Source organism: Styela clava, chromosome 8, assembly GCF_964204865.1.
Source record: "Styela clava chromosome 8, kaStyClav1.hap1.2, whole genome shotgun sequence".
NCBI classification, from domain to species: domain Eukaryota; kingdom Metazoa; phylum Chordata; class Ascidiacea; order Stolidobranchia; family Styelidae; genus Styela; species Styela clava.
This window is the reverse complement of record NC_135257.1, coordinates 10,812,109-10,837,349: the sequence shown is the minus strand read 5'-3', so window position 1 is coordinate 10,837,349 and position 25,241 is coordinate 10,812,109. Positions and strand designations below refer to the sequence as shown.

Here is a 25,241-nt window from a genome sequence, read left to right as displayed (position 1 = left end):
AATTATAGTGTCCAGATGTTACTCTTGAACACTTCATGATGTTCTTTCTCTATAAGGTATTATGTCTGAAGTATAATTCAAATTTATTTATTTCAAAACAGAATCAGGCCATAAGTATCTATGTAATTCATAACATTGCTGCAGAGCTTACTGCAGCAGTGTATTTTGTACAGTGTAATGTTAAAACATAAAAAATCAAACTTGTTCGTGATGATCTACTCCTGTTTTCCTGATACCTCATTGAAGTGAGTTCTTAAATTTTTACTGGTACAAGATTAAAATGCTTGCGTACCAATCCCATTTCTACTGGATATATTTATGTATTCGGAGTAGGGAAGCATTCAATCTAGTATGGAACTAACGTATAAGCCATACCAGGCCCGCCGGTGTTCATATATGAATACTTAGTATTCTGGGATTCTTCTCATTAATGTATTATATTCTTAAAAATTATAAATTGATCTATCTGTAGTCAAATCCTGGTACATTTGACATAAATTATGACAAGCTGCAACAATGAGAAATTTTTCTAAAAGCAATACCTTATAATAATCTCTTTTTCCAGATAGAAATTTTTATGTATGCTATAGTTCGAGACGAAAATTAAATTTTGACGTCAATGAAATAGATATAGTTGAGGCAATCTTATTTCTGATAGACTTCCCAAATAAAAGTTAGATACATCATTATGTTTTTGTTTCTTATTTTTTTCACAAAAATATGATTATGGAGCTTGTTTTATGATGATATAATAAAGCCGTAGTTATCGATGGTAAGAAGGTAATAATAAGCTCATCCAAATCGCTAAGGGTCAAAACTATAAATGTCATTGTGCTCATAACTGAAAAATAGAGAATTCAACAAGCAACTTACTTGATTTGCAGTTAACAATACTGATGGCAGATGGCACGCCAGATTTTGCTGATCTTCTTGCTGCATTTGATGATGCACCACCTGCTGTAAGCTTGCAACAGATCACCGGCACCACTCATGGAACCAGCTTACATGCTGGTGCTGTACAATTTGGCGGGAATGTTCCGTTGCAATTTACTCAAGGTTATGCTGAAAATCGAAACAATGGTCCATTTAGACAAATCAACCAACAAGGATTTACAACTCGTAATCAAACACGTCAGATGCCTACTACGAATCCAGATATTTCATCAGGTAATAGTGTGTTCAATTAACGGTATTTCTGGCAAAGGTTTCAAAAAAATTTTGTTGATTTTCAAATTATTTTTATTGTTTCATATATTACATGGTATTGAATTCTGTTTGACAGAATTACAGAGTCATCACAACTTTTCTGATGATGTCACAACACATGGTGCAGCAGCTGATGATTCATTCAGTGGAGGAAGTCTTGGATCAATGTTTCTTTCATCAGTTGAATCTTTCTTATCAGATGAAGGAACAAGCCCATATATGATCCAACTTCCACAAACTCAAAACACTGTGCAACCAAAAACAGCACAACGTAAGCAGAGACAAAATCAAAAAACGATTAACGCACCATCCCGGAATCAAAACTATCAATCTAATAAAGTTGTACAAAACACAGAACCTTTATCAGGGATTCATAGATCACAATATACCAATGTCACCCAATCTGCTGCTAGCCCGTTCCAAAGGCCAGTGCAATCACAAAGCAATGCAGCAGTTCATGGAATGAAAATGGGAACACCAGTGTCATCTCCTCCATTTGGGATGCCTACTGATATGCAAGGAAATACTGGAGTTGCAAATTTGCCTCCTAATGTTGGTGGTAAGTATCTTGTATTACATAGTTTATTGCACCCTTTTATATATGTTTCTGTCTCACGGTTGTTTTCTTTGCAGGCCAGCAAAAAGCATTTCCACAAGTACAAGGCCAATTTATTCATCCAAACTTAGGACGACAGCAAGTGCAACCCGCTCTGCCTAATCCACCTCGTCCATTGTCTGCTGCATCTTCCACTTCTGATCATCCTGGAAGTCACCCAGGCAGTGTTCCTCAACCCAGTCCATCTTGCGGGTCTAACCACTCAGGAGATCCTGCCACACCCCTGACACCTCAGTCTTACAATGCTGGAACACCACAGTCTTATAACCCTGGCACCCCGCAGTCGAATATTATAAATCAACAGCGACAACGAGCTTCAGGATATTCTGAACTTCAACAGGTACTTATATTCAGAAAAGGAAATAATTTTTGACGATCCTCATTTTTGCACCCAAATTTGTTGCAAAAATAAACCTGAAATGTTATCTTCATTGCTAATCAAAATGTATGTTTTTGTTAGATTCCTGGACAGGCTGGTCAAAATTCAAATGATAGCTTCACAAGCAATCAAAGAACAACAGCATATCAACAGCAGCCTTCTCCATTAAAGCCTGCAATAAATACATCCAATGATTCTATTTCTAATCTGCATATACCAATGAAAGAATCTTTTGTTTCTCCGATCAATGCTGGGTCGTCCCATGAAAATATTGGAACCGGTAATCTTGCATACAATGATAATTCTGTGATGATGCATTCTATCGCTACTGATAACAATACCAGTCAACCTTGGATTCCAAACACAATTAATAACTCAAATGTTACACCAGCATTGATGGCACCAGATTCATTGTTTATTAACAAACCAGCCAACAATCAACATACAATTCCAGCCTCCACCTTTGCGGCTTCAGACTGGCAGCATAATTTTGGAGCTTCTGAAACTTTTGGTGATGGATTTGGTATGCCATTGCACAATCAGCAACATTTGGAGCGTGCAGATACGGGCCCTGGTACAGCAAGTCTAACTTCAAAGCAAAATGCACTTCTTGATCAATTATCTTCATTTGGCAAATCAAAGATGAAACAACCTAACTTCGCTCCGCCATCGTCTTTAGAGAATATTTTAGAATCTGGACCTAGTGGACTGATGTCAAATCGATTTCCAGAAAAATTTGATATACCATCTGGATTATCTGTTTCAGAATCGAATGCCACATTGAATATGATGAACAAGGCTAATGATGCTGGTACTGCAGCTGTTAAAGGGGTAATTATCAACTTTCTTGGATGGGCTACTTATCTGTTAATATAGATCTAATAGCAGTATTAAATTATGTTCTAACCTTAATTAGAGCTTCACTTAACTAAGCTACTACTAAAGGTGTGTGCTATCTTATCACTTAATAATATTGAATAGTGTGCTTTCTTACTGACATATGGATGAAAAAGATAACCAAATCATATTATGACTTTCTGTAGCGTTCAATACAACACAATTAATTCTCCATGCTTTTTTCTGCACTGTCAAAATGCCAAGCATTGTTTGGGCCATATAGTGCCAGATGGCTGGCGCAGGGCCAGGATTTTCAAAAGGGGAGGGTTTCAAAATCTGAAATTCCCATTTCCTTCTGAAACAGCGCCGCAATTCCGAGCTCGTTAAAGAGTCTTCTTTTTCAGCGACTGCCGACTTTTCTGTCACGGAAATATTCAATTCATGACAGCTATGAAAATCTCAAATTTCCTTCTATATTAATATAATTGTACCTAACGTAACTGGTGGTTGTTTTGCGTCAAAATAAAAACATTACTACTCTAAATTACCACGTCAATCTGTTGACATAAAAATATGAGATAATCATGACTAATTGTATTTAGTTTTGATACTTTTTCTTTTCGATCTTGCGAATCGGCGCTAGAAAAATCTCAAGATCTGTAATAAAATTTCGTAGAGTACAATTAAATACATTATACATATAAAGTATATCAGTGAATCAAAAATACATATTCATCACCCCGAAATCTTCGCGGAACGACTTTTTCGAGGGATTATAGTGATTTTTCTATTGTGCGGAGTAATCAATCCATGGCCGATAGGAGCATATTCAAAATGTCTTGCTTTATTAATTTAATTGTCTTCAATTTAACCTGTGGTTAGGTCGACAAGATAAATGCATCATTACTCTAAAATACCACCGCGATTCGCGGACATACCCCCTCCTCCTGGCTGCGCCATTGCCAGATGGTATTTGAAATGGTGTGATAATCCTAGCCATATACCAATGTATCTAAAGTCCAGAGATAAGTATGGCCTATTGCTGACTTCGCTTATTTTTCTACTTTTTTATATACCAGTTATTCAGCTCTCAAGCAACTCATTATGAAGCAATCAGTCCTATAAGTGATTATGCAATGTCTCCTGTAAGCAAAACAACAGTTAGTGATGATACTCTACCTGAAAGCTTTCTCTTTTCTCCGTGAGTAAAATATATTTAGTTTTATAACTCTTTATTAATGGTGAATTATCAGGGCATAATTATTTTATTGAAAATTTATTATTTTCAGTTTTTCGTTGCTGTAACTTGTGGTCAGGATGTGAACAATAGGGATGACCAGAACTGTTAAATTACTATCTCATAGTTTTTGGAATAAGAAATTTTTATATTTCAAAGTTATGTGTGTCATGTAAAGCAAAACAGAAGTTTGAAGTAATATCTGAAAAGATTTTGATTTGTTCGGTCATTTATTTATAAATCAGTTTTCGGAAATTAAAAGAAGGCTCATTTGCTCAATTAACATTTCCAAAATGATTCTATCTACAATTTTACCTAAAATTCAATTTATCAAATGTTGATAATTGATTATTGGAATGTTTGAGTAACATCCTTGGTGAGAAATAAATGAAATGCCATCTTGCAAACATTTTTATGTCTGCTTGCCATAATCGTAGTAACAGGTAGTTAATTACCGGTAATATCATTTATGCATACTAATGTACTTTGTGTGTGTTTTTTTTATAATCGGTTCGTAAGCACTGGCTGGTGGTATCTTTCATGGGTACTATTTACATCTTATATGTGTAATTATCGCTTCTGTTATTGCGTCAAAATTTCATTTAAGATGGTTCATATGCTTCAAATGATAACACTTTGATTTCTTTTTTCAATAGATCAAAGTTCCCTTCTGAGAAGACTGATATGATGATCAACCAAGACATATCCAGTTCTGTTGTTTCAGATGGTGCCTCAACTGATCCTGTGCTAATGTATGTGAAGCACGACAATGCTAAACATTCTAAAACCAATGTCAACAGCAATCCCAGTTTACCTGGTCAATTTCTCTCCCAAGAACTGAATCTGAACATGTCAGCTACTTTGAAAAAAGACTTGATGCCGCCTGTGTCAGCAAACTATTGTAATGCAGGTAGTTTCAATAGAAACTCTCAGCAGTTTGTGAAATCGTCACAGTCAAGTCTTTTATCGAGTTTATCAAACCAAACTTCAAATGTTGCACCATCGTTTGAGCCTAATAGCGCATTGAGGCAGAAGCAATCATGGGGCTCTTCATTGCCCCCATTTGATAGCTCACGTTTTAGTGTCGATGCTTTGCCATTCCCTGAGCCTGCCATCTTGAATAAATCGAGTGGTTTTACATCAAAAAATCTGCAGTCATCTCCTCTAAAAAAGAAACCTAGTATTGGAACCTCTGATCCAAAAACAATTGATCAGCAAGGAAGTTTTGGTATAAATAGGAGAAAGAGTAGTTCTGAGAAATCTAAGGTATCATTGAGCAAATCTAAAAAGTCTTCAATTGATACTGATTTTGGCTTTGAATCTGACGATGATGCAGAGCCAACAATTTGTTTAAGTAAGCCAACACCAAAGACAAAAGCAGCTAAGAGTAATAAACCTGAATCCAACCTGATGTCCCCTAAGACACGATTGCCCATTGCTACGGTTGGATCAGATATGAAAAATCAAATGGAGCAACTGAAAAAACTACATGAACAGCAAGAAATGCTCCTAAAGATTCAAAAATTCCAAGAGCAATGTGGAAGTTCGGCACCAGTTTCAAATCGAGGTAATATGAGTAATCAGCAAGTAATACCTAAAACTCAGGCAGTGCCATACCACAGACAGCCACATCCATCATCTAAAGAAAAGAAACCTTTAAATTCATCAGCGCTTCCAAAGTTTTCATCATTGCCTCTGCCTATGTTGCCTAAAGTTTCTCAAGCAGTACAACCTAATATGCGGCCTTCAATAGAGTCATCTATACGAATTGCAACATCTCAATCTGACGTTCCATCAAAAGAAAGTGAAATATCCAAATATTCGTCTCGTAGCTCTACGTCACATGCAATGACATGCACTTCAATAACTCATGGTGTCCCAACATTTACATCGACTTCAAGTCAATCTTTACCGCATTTTTTAAATTTTCTAACAACACCAGTGACCTGCACTGGCCCTGTGTCTCAACCTCCATTGTATTCTGTAACTCCATTCACAAAGGCTAATCAAACATCAAGTTCCACAGAATTGTCAAGTTTTTCTGGACCTGGTGCTCTTATGCAAAAACATACAACCTCGTCATTTACACCTCCTAAAGCACCAACACGTTCAGTATCATCGTCAGTCTCTGTAAGCAGTAATGTTCCTCAGCACTTCCCTTTGATGTCCACAACTGCACCTTTTATGTCTACTTCTGCAAGTATTATAACTTCGTCTAAACATCAGCGAATGTCTCTGTTGTATCCACCACTCAGATCAGTGTCAGATACTTCGATAACATCAACGATTTCTTCCATCTCTTCACTGCCAATCAACATGTCGTTACCACAAAAAAGTCTTCCATCGCCAACTCCTGCTCCAACATTTGTTGGTGATAATATAACAAAGACTAATTTAATTTCTGATATGTCACTAGCGCAAATGTCATCGAATAGACCTCAACCTTTTGACAATAGGCATTTTGATTTGGACTGGCTACATCGCGAACCTTACAGTCGAATTCCAAACAAGAGTAAGACACCAGAGTCTGGAAGAAGCCTTGTGACCAAAACATCTGCGGATACGCCATTTCAAAATGCAGCAACCTCTACTCATCTTGACATTGGTTCAGCAGTGACTGTTTCAAAGCCTGAGATAACTTCTGCTTCAGAAGAGGGAACAGTTACATTGAAGCAGAGTATTCACACAGTTCATCATGTGGATATACCAAAGTCACACCCTTCTACATTGACTAACAAAGATAGCACCCCAGTTTTCCAGGAAACGAAACATCTTAATCATAAAAAGCATAGGATACTTGAAGCTTATCCTCAGTCATCTGACAGCTATAAATCTTCTATCAATACTCCAAGTTCCAAATTTCAGAATGGGATTCCAACCTCTCTTGCGCACAGTGTACTGGATAAGCAACGGCGATATTCAAAAGAACACAGTAATAAAAAATTCACTCACAGAGTGTCACATCATGTTATAAACGATAAGAAATCTATTTCAGCTGCGCAAACCAAGCAGTCTGATTTACCCACTGTAAAGACCGCAAATAATACCGGTGGCATATCTGAAATGAGAAGAGTTTCTTCAGAAGCTGAAAAATCTGTCTCTGCAGTTGAAAAACCTGACAAAAAGGATGATGATCAAGCTGGAAGTATGCTGTCATTTTTCAACTCTCTACTTCAAGAAGCTTCACAATCAGCAGCAGACAGTCTGAAAACTAAAGCTGAAGACAGTGATAAAGAAAGTGAAAATCCTGTGGAACAATCACCGAAGGTGTCAGGTGATTTACGAGGAATGCTAGAGGCTAAAAAATCGATATATACTCCTGTAACAACAACCTTATCTGCAGGCACATCAAACCCAGTGGCAAAAACATCAAAGCCAGTGAAAAAAACTGTTGTTCAACCGGTACATACAGTCAAAAACATCCCAAAAAAGAATCGACCTGCCGCCACTGTGCCATTTAAAAGAAGACCTTACCCAGCCATTGGTGATAATGAAGCTGTTAATTTGTCTGGGAACACAAAGATACTTCCAACCACTCTCCCAGTGTCCCAGCCTACAAGCGCTGGGAGTACAGCCATCAAACAAAAATTGGTTACTGCTACATCCACTGCAGCAGTGCCTTTACCGTCTTCAACTCCCAATACAATTACTCCACAATTAACTTCAGTCACAAGGAGTGAGAGTATGAAAGAACCTATACAAACCTCAAAAGTTGCAAGTACAAGTGTAAATGCTACTATTACGACTGTCCCAGTAGTCACAAGTGTAAATGCTACTATTACGACTGTCCCAGTAGTCAAAAGTGTAAATGCTACTATTACGACTGTCCCAGCAGTCACAAGTGTAGATGCTACTATTATGACTGTTCCAGCAGTCAATATTGCTAAAGTTTCAGAGTGTGAACCAGCAACAGAAAAAGCTCTACCCAAAATATCAGCTGTTCCTAAGCTCAGAATCACTATGTTTCGTTCCTCAAAAGGCCAGGTTATTCACCAGGCATCAATGGTAGGTAATGCAGTCAATGAAGACTCCGTGGATTCTGACCACACTACTCATAAAAAACATAAGAAAAAGAAGAAAAGAAAGAAACGAAAAAGGTTATCTTCCTCAGATTATGACTCATCAGTTTCATCTTTAACATCTATGTCATCTATGGAACCTAGTATTAAACTTACTCAAATGGCCAATAAATATAATGAAATAGCGAGCAAAGTTATAGAAAAAACATTGGAGCAACCACCACCTTCTACCCAGTCTACGCCCATCATAAAAATTGCGCCAATAGTCGATTCAACGAAACCACCTCAAAAGCGAAAAAGAACAAAAGCCAGCACTGTGGAAAATACTGAAAAGAAGAAGCCAATAAAACGTGTCAAAGTCTCAAAGACAACGACCAAGAAAAAGTCTGACACAAAAAGCAATGAACCTATCGCAAGGTATCAGCCAAAATCTGCACTTAACTCAGTTTCCCCAGGTACACATTCAACCACAAAAGTTTCTGTAACACTGCCGTCAGCGTTTCATCGAGCACCAGGAAAGTTGCCAATGTATATGAATGCATCTGACTCGACGTCTGCTGCAGTGCCTACAATACAATTAGTAGCTCGTAACACAAAACTTTTAGAAAGTGTTATTGATAATAAAGAAGCACAGTTTAAAACTGCTGGCTCAAGTGGGGCAGGAACTCTATTGCCAAAAACCTTGTCCACAGGATTACTCGCAAATACTGGGATGCAATATATAATCCCCAATAGCCGAGCACCACAGCGTATCATTCTGCCTAATATATCAACTCCTATAACAATGCCAATGTCACTGGTATCACCTCTGTTAGGTCGGTCTCTTTCATCCGGCTTTTATCCAATTACAGTGTCTAATGCCAAACAGGGTATATCAATGTCCTTCTCGGTCAGTGATACTGTGGTTTCATCAACTAAGGTCAATTCCAAAATATTAGAAGCAAATTTGCAAAGTTTAAAACCATCACCCAAAAAGTCATCAACCTTGGCAATTGTTCGACCTTCAGATGCAACATGCCTGTTCTCCGATCAACTTTCACAATCAAACACTGTAACAAGAACATTAGTACTGCCCAGGGTAACAACAAAAGTCACGCCCACTTTAATACCAACTTCAACAAGCATGAACAGTTTTCAGGTGAGGCTTATACAAGTTTCTAATGATGTTTCCTTGTGTGAATAACATACAGCCACTCACATAAACGGAGCTTCTAGCTATGGAAGAACGTGTGCCTTTACAGTTTTTTCAATTTGACCAATTAACTACTTTCAGCAGTATTTGCTTGTGAGGAAATGGGTGATCGCTGAAATAACAAGCGATGGTGATCGCTACCTGTAGTCTCGTACGAATCTATTGTTTTATGCTAGTATTTTCACCTATTTCATTAGGATGGTTCGAAAATAATGTATCAAAAGAAAGAGAATCCTATTCTGCGAATACTTTATGGTCTGCTGGCTGTTAATAAGCGGCAGAATGGATACTAATACACTTTTCCAATTTGATAAATGGCACTCAGCTTTCCAGTAACAAAGATTCAATATTTACCTTTTTCTTGTAACTATAATTCCGTAAATTTTCTTTCAGTCTACCTTCTCCAAACTGATCAGCAGCCAAAACCCAATCTCGCAATATGTTCCTCCGGATCCACCAGAGCATCTCATGATCGATCCAAAAGCGAATAAACATCATCAATGTCTGGAATGTAAAGATAAATTTATGCTTCATGACAGCCTGGATGATCATTATGACAGGAGGTGCATTCTCATCAAGGTAAATTTGCACATATTTATATGTTATTTGGATCACATTTAATAAGACTGTAATTTTCCTCCATACATTTGGTCTGCTAGTTTGCTCTTTCCACACTAAACCCAGAAGTGATCTATTGTGATCCGATCTATTGTGATATAGCTCAATTGATTTTCTTCATGTTAAGATATATATATGAGATTTTATTTGATTAAATATGGCTATCAATCATTACTTATCGATTTTAATCGGTAAGTATGTTGATAGGTATTTGTCTGTTTGTCTGTCTGTCTGTTAGATGCACGCGATATCTCACGAAAGCGAGATTGAATCTGCTCCAGATTTTTCATGTGCATTCATCATATGTCGGACCAGAAGCCTATTGATTTTGAATGAATTATGTCGTATAATTAGCGAGTTAATAATTAATTAGTAATTGGACACAAGGTGTCACTATGGAGTAAGAGCACTGTTTTGGGGGATCCCCTAACTTTCGATCGATAAGTCTTCGGTCTCTGACCGATATTCTCGTTTTCTTAATTTGATTTAATGGCTGAAAATTTGTATAGGATTTAATTATAAACTATATTTGTGACTTAACGTAAGAAGTGCAGTTATACTGTCAATCATACTATCTTGACTGGTTTCAGAATCTGACTTGGCTCGTTAAATAATCATACTATCTTGACTGGTTTCAGAATCTGACTTGGCTCGTTAAATAATCATACTATCTTGACTGGTTTCAGAATCTGACTTGGCTCGTTAAATAATTTATTGCTCCTGGATAGGTATATGTTCTTTTGTTGACATAAATTATGTTAGACAAGAACAATTAGAATATAGTAACTATTCTAGCCTTTATAGACTTTTTATTTCTATGCTGTTTGATTTGATGCAGGTTCGTTGTATGCAGTGCAACCAAAACTTGGTCTTTTTAAATAAGTGCAAACTTCTGCTTCACGCTCGTCAGCACAGTGATAAAGGAAATGGAATGCAATTCAATAATGCTCATATTTCACCTTTGCCACTCTCTATGTGCAAACCTCGTACTAGAGAAGAGTTTTTAAACAATAGTGCTTCCTCTGAGAGAAGAAGATCTTCAATTGCAAGTAGTGAGGATGAGACGGCAAGTTCGGGACTCAACACATCTTCCACCTCCAGTGATACTGTGATGGTAATTGGCCTATTATTGGTTTCATATATCACTAAATAAGCATATTTCGATCCAAACATGGTTGGTTGCTAGATTTTTAACAGTACTTATTTTAGTTCCCCATTACAGTTCAAGCCTTAACCTTGTTCAGCACTAACCAATCCATATTATCCTCTTTTGCTCCCAACCTGGATTAAGGTTTATTTTGATTAGGATTGAGTAAGTATATTTAGATTGCTTTCTTTCAATTAGATTCATTTTCCTTTTAGGGCTCTATTCAGTCAATAACATGCAATTAGCAGTATCCATTTTTGTCAATCTGGGGTCATATTGCCGTCTTATTTTACTTGTACATTATCGACTTACGTAATTGTTGAACTTATGCCAGTGACTATGCTGAGAAAAGTAAAAAAAAAAAAAAATTTTCACAAAATTTCTTTCTGAAAAGCCATGATTCATTTGAATTCCCCTATGTAAAGTAAGATTTACCAGATAAAGTAATAAATGTTGTTATAAATCAAACTTCGGATGTTCATGGTACAGGCCTGCAGTGAATGCAACTTTCTGACAACGAGTCCGGAAGCATTGGAAGAACATTTTCAACGGCAATCGACACCGCCCTCACCAGATACTTCCGCTGGACCAAAACCTACCTCAAGCAAGTTTACATGTGATATGTGCAGCTTGACTGTTTCAAATCAATGCAGCTTCAATGCACATATGAGAATGCACAAGAGATCTTCACCACATACATGCCCCGAATGTGGCAAAACTTTTGATAATGAAGGGTAAATTGTTTTTCCTATGTAGTTTATACAAAATTTATCATTGTATTGAATGTAAATATCTAGATTCTAAATGCTTTTTTCAAACTATGAGGAAAACTTTATCCTAGTTGATATATCTGTTACCGTATAGCTATATAATACAGTTTGCGATACCAATCAAAATCCTGACCGTGTCCCGAGCAAAAAAATTCAAACTGTTCTCAGTCCAAACACATCAGCACCTTACTTCTTATTACAAGCTCATATAGAGCCTTTGAAGACGATAAAGGGTAATCCCGTAGTGTGTGTACCAGGTTAGGGTTAGGCCATAATTTGATTTCGATTTTCCCCATTTTAGTTCTATTACGAGTTCGGGGACTGTCTGTGTTAGCCAAGTGAATATACCCCCTGCCCTTAGCTTTCAGTCCCTTTACACAACTTTATGTAAAGTAGGCAAAAAAAATTAGTCACCTTCATATTGGTACACACACTTCTGGAGCGTCCGGTAAAGTTGTGAAAGCTCGCCATAAAAGCGTAGCACAGCTCAAATAGGAACATGTTTTAAATCGATTCTCAAAACAAATTTTTTTTTCAATTCGAAGCATTAGTAAAACTATGATAATATCATAAAAGTTCTAAGTACTTTTATTTTCAAATGAATGTGTATTCATTTACATATTCGTAATAGCATATCGATGAAGGTATTATAAAAGCATTCATTGTTTCACCAGATGATGGATGCTTACTTTTGAATCTCTGTGCTCCTTTTTTCTCTCTTCAGTCATTTTATAACCGCTTCAACATTCCTTAAGGTCAAAAGAACAAACCTGTTCTGAAAACAAGAAAGAGATTGATTTCAATCTTCACTTGAGTATTGAATGTTTCCATCTATCCCGAATGTCATGTTACAAATGTAGGATCTGTTGTTCCATTTTCAAAAACGCTGAACTATTGCGAAGGCACTTAGAGGTAAATTGTATACATAAAATTATCAAAGTTTCATAATTTATTTCATTGATTAGCCTATAATGTAAATGGGGAGCATATAACGATGGCCTGTGTTGTAAATTTGAGGATTGTTCATTAACTTACTTTAATGAATAAAAATTCCATAACAATGTTGTAGTCTTAATATCTTTTTATTGGTTGTTAATTGTTATTATTAGTATAGAGTTTTCATTCCACCTTGATTTCACTAATAAATTCAAAAAAAATATTCAGACCAATGGGAAATATCTGATTTTGAAAATAATTTTCTCAAATTTTTTATGGCATGGTGCCACATGGACCATATTTAGCTACCGTGTATTGAAACCGTATATTATTTCACTCCTTAGGTTCGTCATTTGCAAACATTTTACAAATGTCGCGATTGTCCTATGGCTTTTAAGACTCAGGAAAACATTGCAAGTCATCAAAGATCTGCTCATGGAGTCGTTGCAGTCACAAAAACAATCCACAAATGTCCGCTCTGTGATACTGTCTTCACAGACAACAGTCCAACTCAACAACTCTTCCTTTTACAAAAACATTTTGAAGGCCACATCAATCATCCTTCTATTAACATTACAGCTTACAAAGTGAGTGAAAGTAGTGATTATGTTTACAATGCCAAGGTTAATTTTTGATCCATTTTGTCCCTGCTGGTAAATAAGAATAGCATCAAGACAGCTGCTAAATATGAATAATCATAAACAAATATAATAGTTTTCATTATATAAATGTTGACAATGTGCTTCAGCATCGCATCTCGCATGCTTTCCTGTCTTGTCAGACGTTAAAATATTTGTGTTTGGTATGTTTGTACTAAATTCCACCAGAACGTTCCAAATTATATAACTAGTCTATCTGAATTTGTTAATGATTTTCTACTTAATAAATTGTTTATTATACTGTTTTACTGATAGAAGTGGTTAAGCATGGAAATTGCCATTCATTGTCAATTAGATATTTATGTTTCTTCAGCATGTATTTATGACTATAAAAAGGGTCAAAAGCAATTGTATGGTATCGTTTCTATATTTCTATTCTGTCTTTCTAAGTCATGTAGACATTATGTCTGCAGTATATTGTTATATTAATATTATACCAGCATTCAATTATTGAGCAAAACCCTTATATGATTTCAGTGTCTATTCTGTAACAATATTTATGAGAGGAAATCCTTACTTCGTGAACATTTGAAATCAGCTCATGGGGTAACTGCAACAAATGAATCGTGCAGTGATGATTTAACGAAAGAAATAAATGAAGCTCAAATGCTGATGGATTTATCTACAAAAGAAAATACTGGAGGTTTGTGAATGCTGTAATACCGTTTTTTCCTCCCAATTACTATATCATGCATGACGCTAAAGAATAGAAACAAGAGACCTAATAAATACCATAGCAAGGTTTCATTCTCTGCTTTCAAGCTCATGACCTTCATCTCAACCAGGATGTAATACACTAGGATTTTAAACGAGTCAACCCTCTTGAAAAATAATCTTGCTATTCTTCATTTTTTCTTTTTTAGGAAATTTGAAAAAGGGAATCGCAAAAAAAAGAATTGCGAAAGTGTCCTCCAAAGAGCCTTCTTCGAAAGTAAGCTTTTTGTAGTACTTGACTCCGGCACAAATAGTTTTATTTTTATTTGAAGTCAATCAATCAATATTATGCATCTGATCTTTCTAAACATTGTATTGGTTTTTTGAATTGTATGATCATTTGGTATTTCTGCTTCACCAAGTTGATTTGCCTTTCAATGAAGATCATAATTGTTTTAAACATTTGGATAGCATGATAATCCAGAAATTTTTGAAAAATTGTTATCATAATCACAATGAATTTTTGTAGGAAATACTATATTGTGATAATGAATTTTGTCAAAATAAATTTGTTTGATAAATTAAAAAATTTGTCAAGATAGCTTCTTAGTGAGCTATGGCTAGAAATGAAGGTTTTTGATTCAAAGTACAAGTAGGTTTGTTTCATCAACTATATAAAAGTTGGATGTTTTTTCAAGATGATGTTTACATTAATTTAGTAATTGCATATGCTAACTTGTACTTAAAAAAAACTTGTATATTTTTTTTTTTGAAAAATTTTTCAATACATAAATTTTTATATAATATATCATATATATATATATATATATCATGAACATGAGAAAATGTTATATTTATCTAACAAGGTACCGAAGATTTTGTCGCCAGATAGAAGCACATTTGATGCAGCTAGTAACCTTCGTATTGCCTCCGGAATTCTGGGAAATGTTGATGGGTATGTTTATTTAATAATTAGGATGATTTGGAGTTATTAGTTGCGTGCACATATTGCTGTAGGCCTACACAGGTTTAAATTTTATCCCCTCTAAATCCTTATTATAATGGCTGGGAATTTAAGGGAAAACATGTTAACCGCTAACCGGATAAAATTGACCGGTTAACCACAGTGTGACATATGATGTAATGAGTTATGATTTAACCTTGCAAAGCAATTTCATGGGATCTTATCCAAGTATCGCTCGAAATTATTCGCGGAACGATATAGTTTCAGGGTCACTCTACTGCAAGAGATATGCAGCATACTTCAGAAATATGGAATTTCTTTTCAAACTCACGATACAATCACTTTCATTAATACAAATCATGGCGCCTTGAAAAGCAAATTCAACTTTATTGCCTTACTTCAATCATTTTTTGGTGCCTACGAATACAGTTAGTGATATATTCTGAATTAAATGCCACGGAAGATAAAAATTACGACTGACTAATCATTTTTGAAGAAATTGTACAGTGTAAAGGTGATATGTACCTGAGATTTCAGTTAACGGTCAAAATAAATCATAACCGTTAACCATCTAAAATTGATTAATCAGTTAACCATTTCCATCCCAACCTATTATATTGAGAAAATTTATAAGTTTGGCTTTAGTTTGAGGCGATAATATGCAAAAATTTTATTTCTTCGTACAAAGTGCATTTCATTTTTGCTCATGGCTGATATTGACATTTATTTTTCTGTATTACCTCCCGTCATTTGGAACATTTAATATTTCATTAGAACACTTTTTTGTAAACTCCAGATTACCATCAAACAAATAACAATCGTTAATGCACGCAAATAAAAGTTTGAACAATATTTTTCAACCACTCTTTTGAATACCTAATTAATTTAGCAGATTTGCTACTGCTGGTGCGTTGTATTCTTATGAAAATTCATAAAAAATTGTTTGTTTCTGATGACACGATCTTATTTGATTTCTCAGATCTGGCAAGAAGAACCTGGCATCTGGTAAAATCTCATCTGCTTCACCTGCTACAATGAAGAGCGCAAGGCAACCAGTTAAATTGAGGCTAAAGGGTACTTTTTCCGTTTTCACAGTTTATTATTATTTGGTTCCATGAATGAAGAAATTTGTTCACTCAAAGAATATAACAACAAACAAAACTGATCACTATTTAGAAATATTTTATGTTTTTTTCATTTAGGTATGACAGCTCATTCAGACAACAATTTGTCTTCCACACTTGTGTCATCAACTAGTGTATCTAAAGATGTGTCATCTGCCGCTGATAATATGCCACCTGCGATTTTGAGAGATGGCAAGAAAGTTTATCCCTGTGGACAATGTAGCAAAGTATGTAGTGGATAGAGTAACATAAAATATCTAATTGAAATGTTGCATTGTAATAATTGATTTGTTATATCCTATTAGGGCGCTTGTTATCAGCTTGCTTGTAGGCATCTCATATGGCAGGACATCGGATTTTCACACTGTTAATATATAATATAATGACAAATGTGTCTTTCGTTTTCATAAAGTTTTTAAATTCCCGAATTTGTTAGAAAAATACACAGTCTATAACAGGGATTCTTAACTTTAATCTTCTTATTTACCCATTTGCAACGAAGTTAATTTTTCATTTTTCACTGTAATGCCGCATGGTGTGAAAAGGGCTTCGGAAAAACGAATTTAAATAAAGAATTTTGTATGTATATTGTAAAATGGATTGTACTCATTTGAATCCACAAAACTATAAACGATTTTCTCTTTATTGAGTCTTGAGAGCGCAGTAACATTTATTACACAGCAATGGACGTTGCAATGCCAACAATGTTACAATCTGCTACATGCGCCGAACAGTCATCAGCCACATTTGATTATATAATGGATGGAAAGCTTATTGGAGCAAACCTAAAAGTGTGAATATTCCCCAAAGCAGATCAAAAATTTACCCCTGTTTGGAAATTCCCTGGTATATGATAATAACAAGTTCTTTTAAGGTTGTGTCATTTGTTTTATTCCCCATGTCTGGATAAAACTTATAACAAAACGAAATTTATTTCCGCAGGAACTACCATCTGCAAGTGCTCGATTAAATCATGTGAAGTTGAAACACAAAGGCATAAGGACATTGTATTGTTGTCCATACTGTACTGTCAATCAAATTAAATTTGCCAAAAGGATTTCACTGAAAAAACATCTCAAAAGGGTGGGTGTTTAGGATTCACTGGATGAATATTTTTGTTTAGTTTTTAATTCTTTAACCTTACTATTATGGCTTTGGTTGGTGCAGACATAAATTTTTTCTCAATCTGTAGCCTATATTGCTCTGAATAATTTGCTTATCAGAAGATTTCTATAATGAGGAATTATCACAAACACTGACTATTCATTATTCTTGGCATCTATTTGCATCTTGTGATCTCAATATTCATAATCTCTAACCCGATTCTATTGCTGCAGGTTCATTCCATTGAAGAGATGAAAAAGCAAGATGTCCATATTGAATATGCCAAAATTCCCATCGGTCAAAGGTTTGATCCTTCAACATTCAATTCTAATAAAGAAGAATCGCCAAATCCTTTGGCAGTTGTTACACAGCGTAAGTTTGTTTATAAAATATTACTCCTATTCGATATAACCTTCACAAGTTAGGTGGTGCATATGGAAATTGAGCCTGTAAACTCTGAACCACTACACGATTTCATTGAAGACAGTGTTAGTTAGTCCATCATGAAATTTTGCGACCAATGTGCAGTCAAAAAAATCAAAGTTTTTATTCTAATTTTTCCACTGTCGAAAAAAATCTGAAGAATACATAATCGTATTGCTAGTTTACCAGCGATTATTCATTTTCTTAAGTTTAATACAAATAAAAATTATTTTGATTAGCAAATTTCTCCCTCTCAAATTCTTGTGGCTTTTGAATAAAACGATTTACTTGAGAACTTTTAACTTAGTCTTCACTTCTATATAGTTCCAGAACCCTCTGGTGAACGTAAACAAGTTCGAAAGAAGATAACGTCAATCGGCAGAAGAACTAGTGACGAAAAGATCGATCGGAGACCAATACGTCAGACGAAAAGAAATGTTGAGAACGGAAGTCCTATTGTTGAAAATTCTGATGAAGAAGTTGAGAAAATTACAAGGAACTATGTGGAGGTTTATACTTTTTTATTGAGTAGTTGCTTTATAAGTCTGATAGTTTTGTACCTTTCGCATTTACAATGGTGCCATAAGCCCATAATCAGTTCTTATATACAAAAAATAAAATGAAACCTTAAAACAGAGTTTGCCACTGGGGATTCACTATGTTTAAAAGAGATTTACTTAATTATATATACCAGTACTTGAAATCCACAATTATGCATTAAATTTTCTTTTTCAACTCTTTTTTTTTGACTTATTGTAGACATAAATGGAAGTGAAAATCCAAAGGGAATCTGTAGGGTGGGTCAATTTTAAAGGATACAATGCAGAATAAATAGGTCGAGACTTTCTTTAAATTAATTTGAATTAGGATTGTTATAGATTTTCAAATAGTCTAGTCATCATTGAGTTTTTTCTAGTTGTTGTAAAGGTTAGGCTGGAACATATGTGATTTGTGTGTCGGTTTTTTTTATAATGCTTTTTTTTATTGTTTAGGACACTGAAAAGGATGTATCGGAATCTCCTGATTTTTCGTTACTTCGATTTCCCAATGTTTACGTGTGCGCCAAATGTGGTTTCCAATCCAAGGATAGGTTGACATTTCAGGTAGGTGCCTTTGGTAAAAATTAGTAACAGTAAGAAGAAAGATATGGAAGATCTGGTGAATTTTATATCGTATACGAACAGTATTTTTGTCTGTGAACTATGTATTGGATTGAATGATAATTATTACTGATCTTAAACTATCTTGAATATTATGAATTAGGCATCGTGTTATTGTTCACGTAACGATGTAATGTGTCGTCAATAATCATACTATTATTTATTAGGGTCACATCATTGAGCACAGAGAAGAAGCTGAATTCGATCCAGCCATGTTCAGTACTATGCAACAGTGTACTGAATGTGGTCTATGCTTTGCATCAGTGGCTTCTCATGCCAAGCATATGTTTATAAAACACAAAGTGAGTTTTTTTCACAATAAATTGATCATAAATTCATTAGTATGGTTTTATCTTTGCAAACTACAGATTATTGTCTTTATATGGTCTAATTTATTCGATCGACTTGATACTATAGTCATATCTCAGATATTTTTTATTCAATATATGAGAATATTGGATTTTGGGGATTGGGACCAACTTTTGTGTTTCCGTGTTTTTGCACGGAATATATTTTTTTAAGATTATGCTACTGTGCTATTTTTACATCAACAAGAAATAACTTTTGTGCAATCATTCTTACAAACGAATGTGAAGCTAATTGCTTAAACTATCCCCTTCGTGTGTATTCTCGTGATGTAATAAGTATTTCTCTCTGTATGGTCCTACAAGAGGCAACAAAATTCAGCAGACTTTCTGGTTGTTTTTTTGTATTAGTCAAGTTCCCATTTAATTTGTTTCAAAATGTACTAGAATATTGTGTATTGAACTGCAGATCCTTTCTCCTTGTTTACTTCGTGTCGCTGTTTTGCTTATTTTGCCTGAAGAAGTTAGACTATTATCTAACGAAACCTTACAGATATACTTGCTATTTTGTGGTAAGGGTTTGTTCTTATTCTTATAAGGTCTGTTCTTATTCTTATTTGTCTCGCTCACAGATAAAAAGAATAAAACTATTGCAACTGTATGATGATCAGTTAAGAGAAGGTTATGTGGAATCGAAATCAGAAGACGAATCTACTGCTAAGAAACATAGGTGCACAGTTTGCTTCAAGCGTTTCGAAGATGACGCTCAACTACGAACACACATGAGGACGCATGGCCTTGCATTTGTTAAATCAAAACATGTTTCATGACAAACATGTTAATTCGATTTTAATCAATAACTTAAGTATGATCTGTTGCCGAGACGGCTTCTGGACCAATTTCATTATGATATAAGAAAACCGTAATCTATAATATATGCTGGGTATGAAGAAAATTCATAATTTAGTCAAGTAAAGAATGGTGTGCATAGATAATGGTTCATTATTTATCAACGCTTTATATTGTGTTTGACTAGAATGAAAAACCATTTTGCCTATTAGTTTATACCATAGGTGGGTGTTGTAGGAGCCGATTCTTGCTTCTTGCTGTTCGACATAATTGCTGTCAACTTAATATTCCAAAATGAGTTGCTGAAAAAGCAGAGGTGGTGCACTAGTAGAACTGAAATTATCTAAACAACGCACATTATTTTAGGCCATGCATAAATTTTTGAACTTGTTCATATACCTGTTCAACAATCCTGAGCAACCTGGTCATACAATCAAATTCAAAAATGAACTTGTATGTTAAATTGAGATTCCTATTCCCGAAGTCGCCTTACATTACATTTTGTATAATATATCAGACTAGATTATTTGCAGTTAAAGTGGAAGAATAAAAAAATTTTCTCAAGCCTATTTATGCTATGATTTTCAGCAGACGGTGCTGGTTAACTGCTGTTTGGTGTGTTATTTTAATGAATTGAATAATATTTATCTACATATAGAACTTATCTTTTTTGCCAATTTTGTATTTCGTGTGTTCCACATGTTTTAAACATTGATATCAACCATATTTAAAATATACAGTTATTTGTTTGGAGAATGAAAAATTTGGCATGTTCTATGTTCCATTTCTGAAATATCCAAATGAAAATTTATGTCTTTTTGTGAAACGAAGTCTGCAATTGACACATATTTGCATTTTTTTAAAAAAAATTTGTCTGTGTGTGACATATAAAATGCCAATGACTTTTATAGCCAACTTCTTCATGGCAATTGTGACTGTGCCAATTGAAGGATTGCTTTTGTGTCACCTTCCCATAAATCAATGCTTGATTTCGAATAGCAAAGTCTGTAATAAACATGCCATAGTATTCTGGTTGCGGTACGAAGCGAGCAAGTTTTGCATCGGTTACATCACGAGTTTTTTATGGGAGTGCTGCTGATAAAAGTCACTATGGTTAAATATATATTGTTTATTTATTTTGTTAATACACAACTAATCTTACTGAACAATGTTCTATTTTATTTATAAATGCAAACACATTAACCGATACTACAGTTACAGTTAGTTCTTGCTCATTGTTTAATTTGTACAAAGAATAGATGGGCATAGAAAACTATGTGTAACTTCTGCAGATGAATATCAAAATGACTTACTGGCTGGATGGTGTAGGGGTGTTCTTCAGTTATGCGAAAAACGTTGGTAATCGTTGACTCATTACGTCTTTTGCATACAAAAGGATGGGTGTTTCATTCTCGACTTTAATTTAAAGTTTCACGAGCCTGAAATGTTTTATTCCATTTGCCCTCGACTCGTTCACTGCCGTTTGCGCTTCCAGAGTTTACATATTTTGTGAAGAATTGTAATATTTCAATACGCTCCACCTAATTTAACAGAAAAAAAACATTTTAGCATAATATGACATGACGAAATATTCAAATGGTTCCAAAAAGGCGTGTAGTGTTTATCCACACCACCTTGGGTGGTGATGCCTCTAGTAGTCGAAAAGAGCGTGATTTCTCTAGCAAAGAGAGTAATCGATTTAATTTATATTCACCCAGGGTGGAAACGGGGCGCTAAAATTGAGTGGACACAGAGCGAGCTACTTTATAGTTATCGTTGCCCTGTATGGCCGTCGTAGCAACCCATATCGACAGATGCCAATCTTACAACAAACCGCTAATCTTTCTCACAAGCAATTATAGCTGCGTGCGTGAAGCTTGTCATTCATATCTGATTTGAGTTTCTGTAGTTGAACATTTGCTTTTTTCAGTTAACTACCTGTTTCCAGAATTTTACATTGGTTGTGACCCGTGTAGACGATTGTGTCGAACCTAACAGCAATCTGCACCAAGATGGCTGCTCATTTTGTTTGCAGTGGAATCAAATGTTTCCTATACAATCTTTGAGATTCGGAATCATGACCTTGTCATGGAATAATTGGTGTCGTGTGAATGCTTTTTAGCAATGTCTGCTCTTATGCATTATGTGTATATATCTGACAATTATGTCTATCGTTCGCATCCTGTGCACAGATATTAATTTCCTGTTGAGTTCCACAGGTAAGTATGTATGTTCATATGCCTCAAAATGTAACATAATCTGCGTAATAAAAAGACATCAATGCTGGCGTATGGGCACCGATAGTTTCTGTGAATTGAGTGTGACCCATAATTCGTAAAAAGTGTCCACGTGAGTTGAAAAATATACCAAATTTTGAATGAAACGTCGGGATCCAGAAAAATTTTGAAAAAAAAGTAAGTTTTCTACCGGCTTCAACCAAACTTTAGCGCAACTTTAGACCCCTTCAAATCTTAGCGCAACACACCCAAAGACACAATATGCGTAATAGTAAATTAATGTGTAAAAAATATAATGGTATAGAAGTCAGATACATGGTTTAGGATATTCCTTTATGATCAATTAGCGGACTGTATAATTCATTTTATAACTTTCTTTTGCAGCACGTGAAATTTGTGTAGCACATAAAATATGTTTCATTTAATGTCAAGTCATAATTTTTCTTATATTCACGCATGAAATCGCCTTACCGTGCTCACGCTTCCTTTGGCTCGAGCAGTGATATCACAAATGTTGACAGAATTTATTCAGTCGTAGCGGAATTAACGCTTGACGGCGCACGTCACCGAAACAAAATTAACGAGCAAAGAAATCTCCCTTGGGTTGACCCGATATTTTGGAACATTTTCGTTTGAATAGCTCAGCGCTAATGCACAAAATTGTCTGCAGTGTGTTCCCCACTCAGCGTTAGCTATTCGAGATCAAGTGGTTAGAACGCATCAGGAAACACGTAAAATATAGTTGAAAGGGAATAAGGATGGCCCGTCGACTTGCTATATGCAAAGACAATAAGGACGATTTATTAGCAATTTCAAGAAGGCTCCATACTTTTCAAATTTATGTTCATTTACGAATGCCGTCTACTGATCAGGGCATGTAAGCACGCATGTGATGTTGATCAATATTTTTATTACATAGCATAAAGTATAGATTTCGCAGAAGATAGAACCAGAAAAATATTAAGCAATGGATATAAGGTATCAGAACAAGAGAGATGGACTGAGGTTGTTTAGAAATAAAGCGAAAGCGTGATCCAGGTCTTCAAAAACATCACGAGTCATTATTTTTGTCGCCAGAATTAAAAAAAAAACTGTCAACTGAAAAGGGGTAAATTTGCTTGTAAAAGAGAAAGTAAAGAGTGTCTACATATTCTTTGGCATGTCATGCTGTACTTTTACCTCGCACCTCGATATGAGTTTCGATCTCTCTGGAAAACAGAATTGCTGTTTTGTAACCATCCATGTAACGAAATTTGGTTTCGCACACGAATCAGACATATACACTACGGCCATACCACGGGCTAAGTATTTGGTTATTGATACATTATGAAATACTTGATTCAAAGTTCTATGAGATTTCAAGGATTTAACAGAAAACTTGCTAAATGACAATAAATTGTTATGCAATCGTTTGCAATAATAAAGAATTTGAATTAATCCAAAATGCAAATTCCAATATTCTATTGCCTCGTCAAAGAATATGGTATAGTAGATAAAAATCTTTATTTCTATGAGTGCGGGTCATGTGGGTTTTACTCGAAAATGAATTCCGTCCGAATAACGGTTACTCTTGACAATGGATTGTTTCAATAATAGAATTCCTGGAAAGGGCTCACATTTAACAAAATTCACTTAAACGTTTTTCTGCTCTAAGAGATTATAGTTTCTTAAATACGTTCCTGCAGGTATTCGTTAAACAAAAAATTACTTCCGTCTGTGTGCTAATGGAAATGATATTTTAGTTCAAGAACGTCGCCTCTTATTATTATCCCAGCGCTTCTTCGTTCACACGTGCGATGATGACTATTTGCAAACGATGCAATTTCCACATTTGCCATTTGTGCAAGATTTTTGCACATACAGCCGATTTTTTTTTATATAACGCTCCAAGGACAGAGATGTTGTTATTTTTTCATATATGTATACTCATTAATACTAATTAATTATCATTAAAGTGATAATATTTGATAATAATTTTCGAATATGAGTTAATTTTGGAATAATTGTGACAACAGCCTGTGCGGAATGTCTGAATATATTCAGACTCAGACATGGGGGTATGATACGTTTGAGTAAGACAACAAATAAATATTTGGGGGAAAGGAAGTTCCAATTCATTCACTCATTTATACTTATTAAACTATCGTAAACTCACCACAAGTTATGAAAATATGTTAAAGAAATATGATATGAAAACTTAGTGCAGCCAATTTCATATATTCGATGTTTGGAATTTCGCAGGCATTAGTCCATATCATTATTCATTATACGGACTATTGACTATAAACATGGGAAATATTTCAATTTTCATAATAGTTCGAATCATTGGGGATGACAAAAAGATATCACATGATCACCATTACATTAAAAAGGTATGTGGGTGCCGCAAGGTTTCGTTATGTATTAGCTTCCATATTCACGATTAATATTTTGTTTTATAAAACCGAAGGCGGAACACAAGTAAAACACATCATATCGTCACGATTACTTTTGGTTCGCGTTAGGAAATTACAATATTTATGTGGTCAGATTGAATTTTGTTATCATAACAATTTAATAAGGTATTGTTCATACGAGTAGTCTATTCATATTAGCCATCAATCTAGGCCATCGCAGCGTGTGTTCAAATAAGTTCTTTCTGATAATACCAGATGTATTACGAAGCATAATCACAGGACGTAAGATCTTTTGATAGCCAATCTTAAGCTCTAAGAATAACGCTTTATCAGTGGGATGGCGCGAAAATTAAGTTTCAATCAGTCGTGTGACGTTTTCTCTACATTTGTTTGATTTTGCCGGATATTT

General features: G+C 35.0%; 1 protein-coding gene across 1 annotated transcript; it reads left to right on the top strand.

Moving 5' to 3' along the window:
- The first annotated feature begins 77 nt into the window (after positions 1-77).
- On the top strand, positions 78-21,475 carry LOC120346731 (uncharacterized). Its single transcript, XM_039416544.2, has 23 exons — positions 78-245; positions 885-1,167; positions 1,283-1,765; positions 1,840-2,162; positions 2,283-3,032; positions 4,118-4,239; positions 4,932-9,432; positions 9,880-10,065; positions 10,943-11,218; positions 11,741-11,985; positions 12,777-12,933; positions 13,302-13,544; positions 14,094-14,259; positions 14,480-14,547; positions 15,137-15,225; positions 16,214-16,308; positions 16,437-16,585; positions 17,301-17,441; positions 17,696-17,834; positions 18,210-18,394; positions 18,878-18,988; positions 19,213-19,347; positions 19,983-21,475. The coding sequence occupies exons 2-23, from the start codon at positions 897-899 to the stop codon at positions 20,178-20,180; spliced, it is 9,033 nt and encodes a 3,010-aa protein (XP_039272478.2). The 5' UTR covers positions 78-245; positions 885-896; the 3' UTR covers positions 20,181-21,475.
- The last annotated feature ends 3,766 nt before the right edge of the window (positions 21,476-25,241 follow it).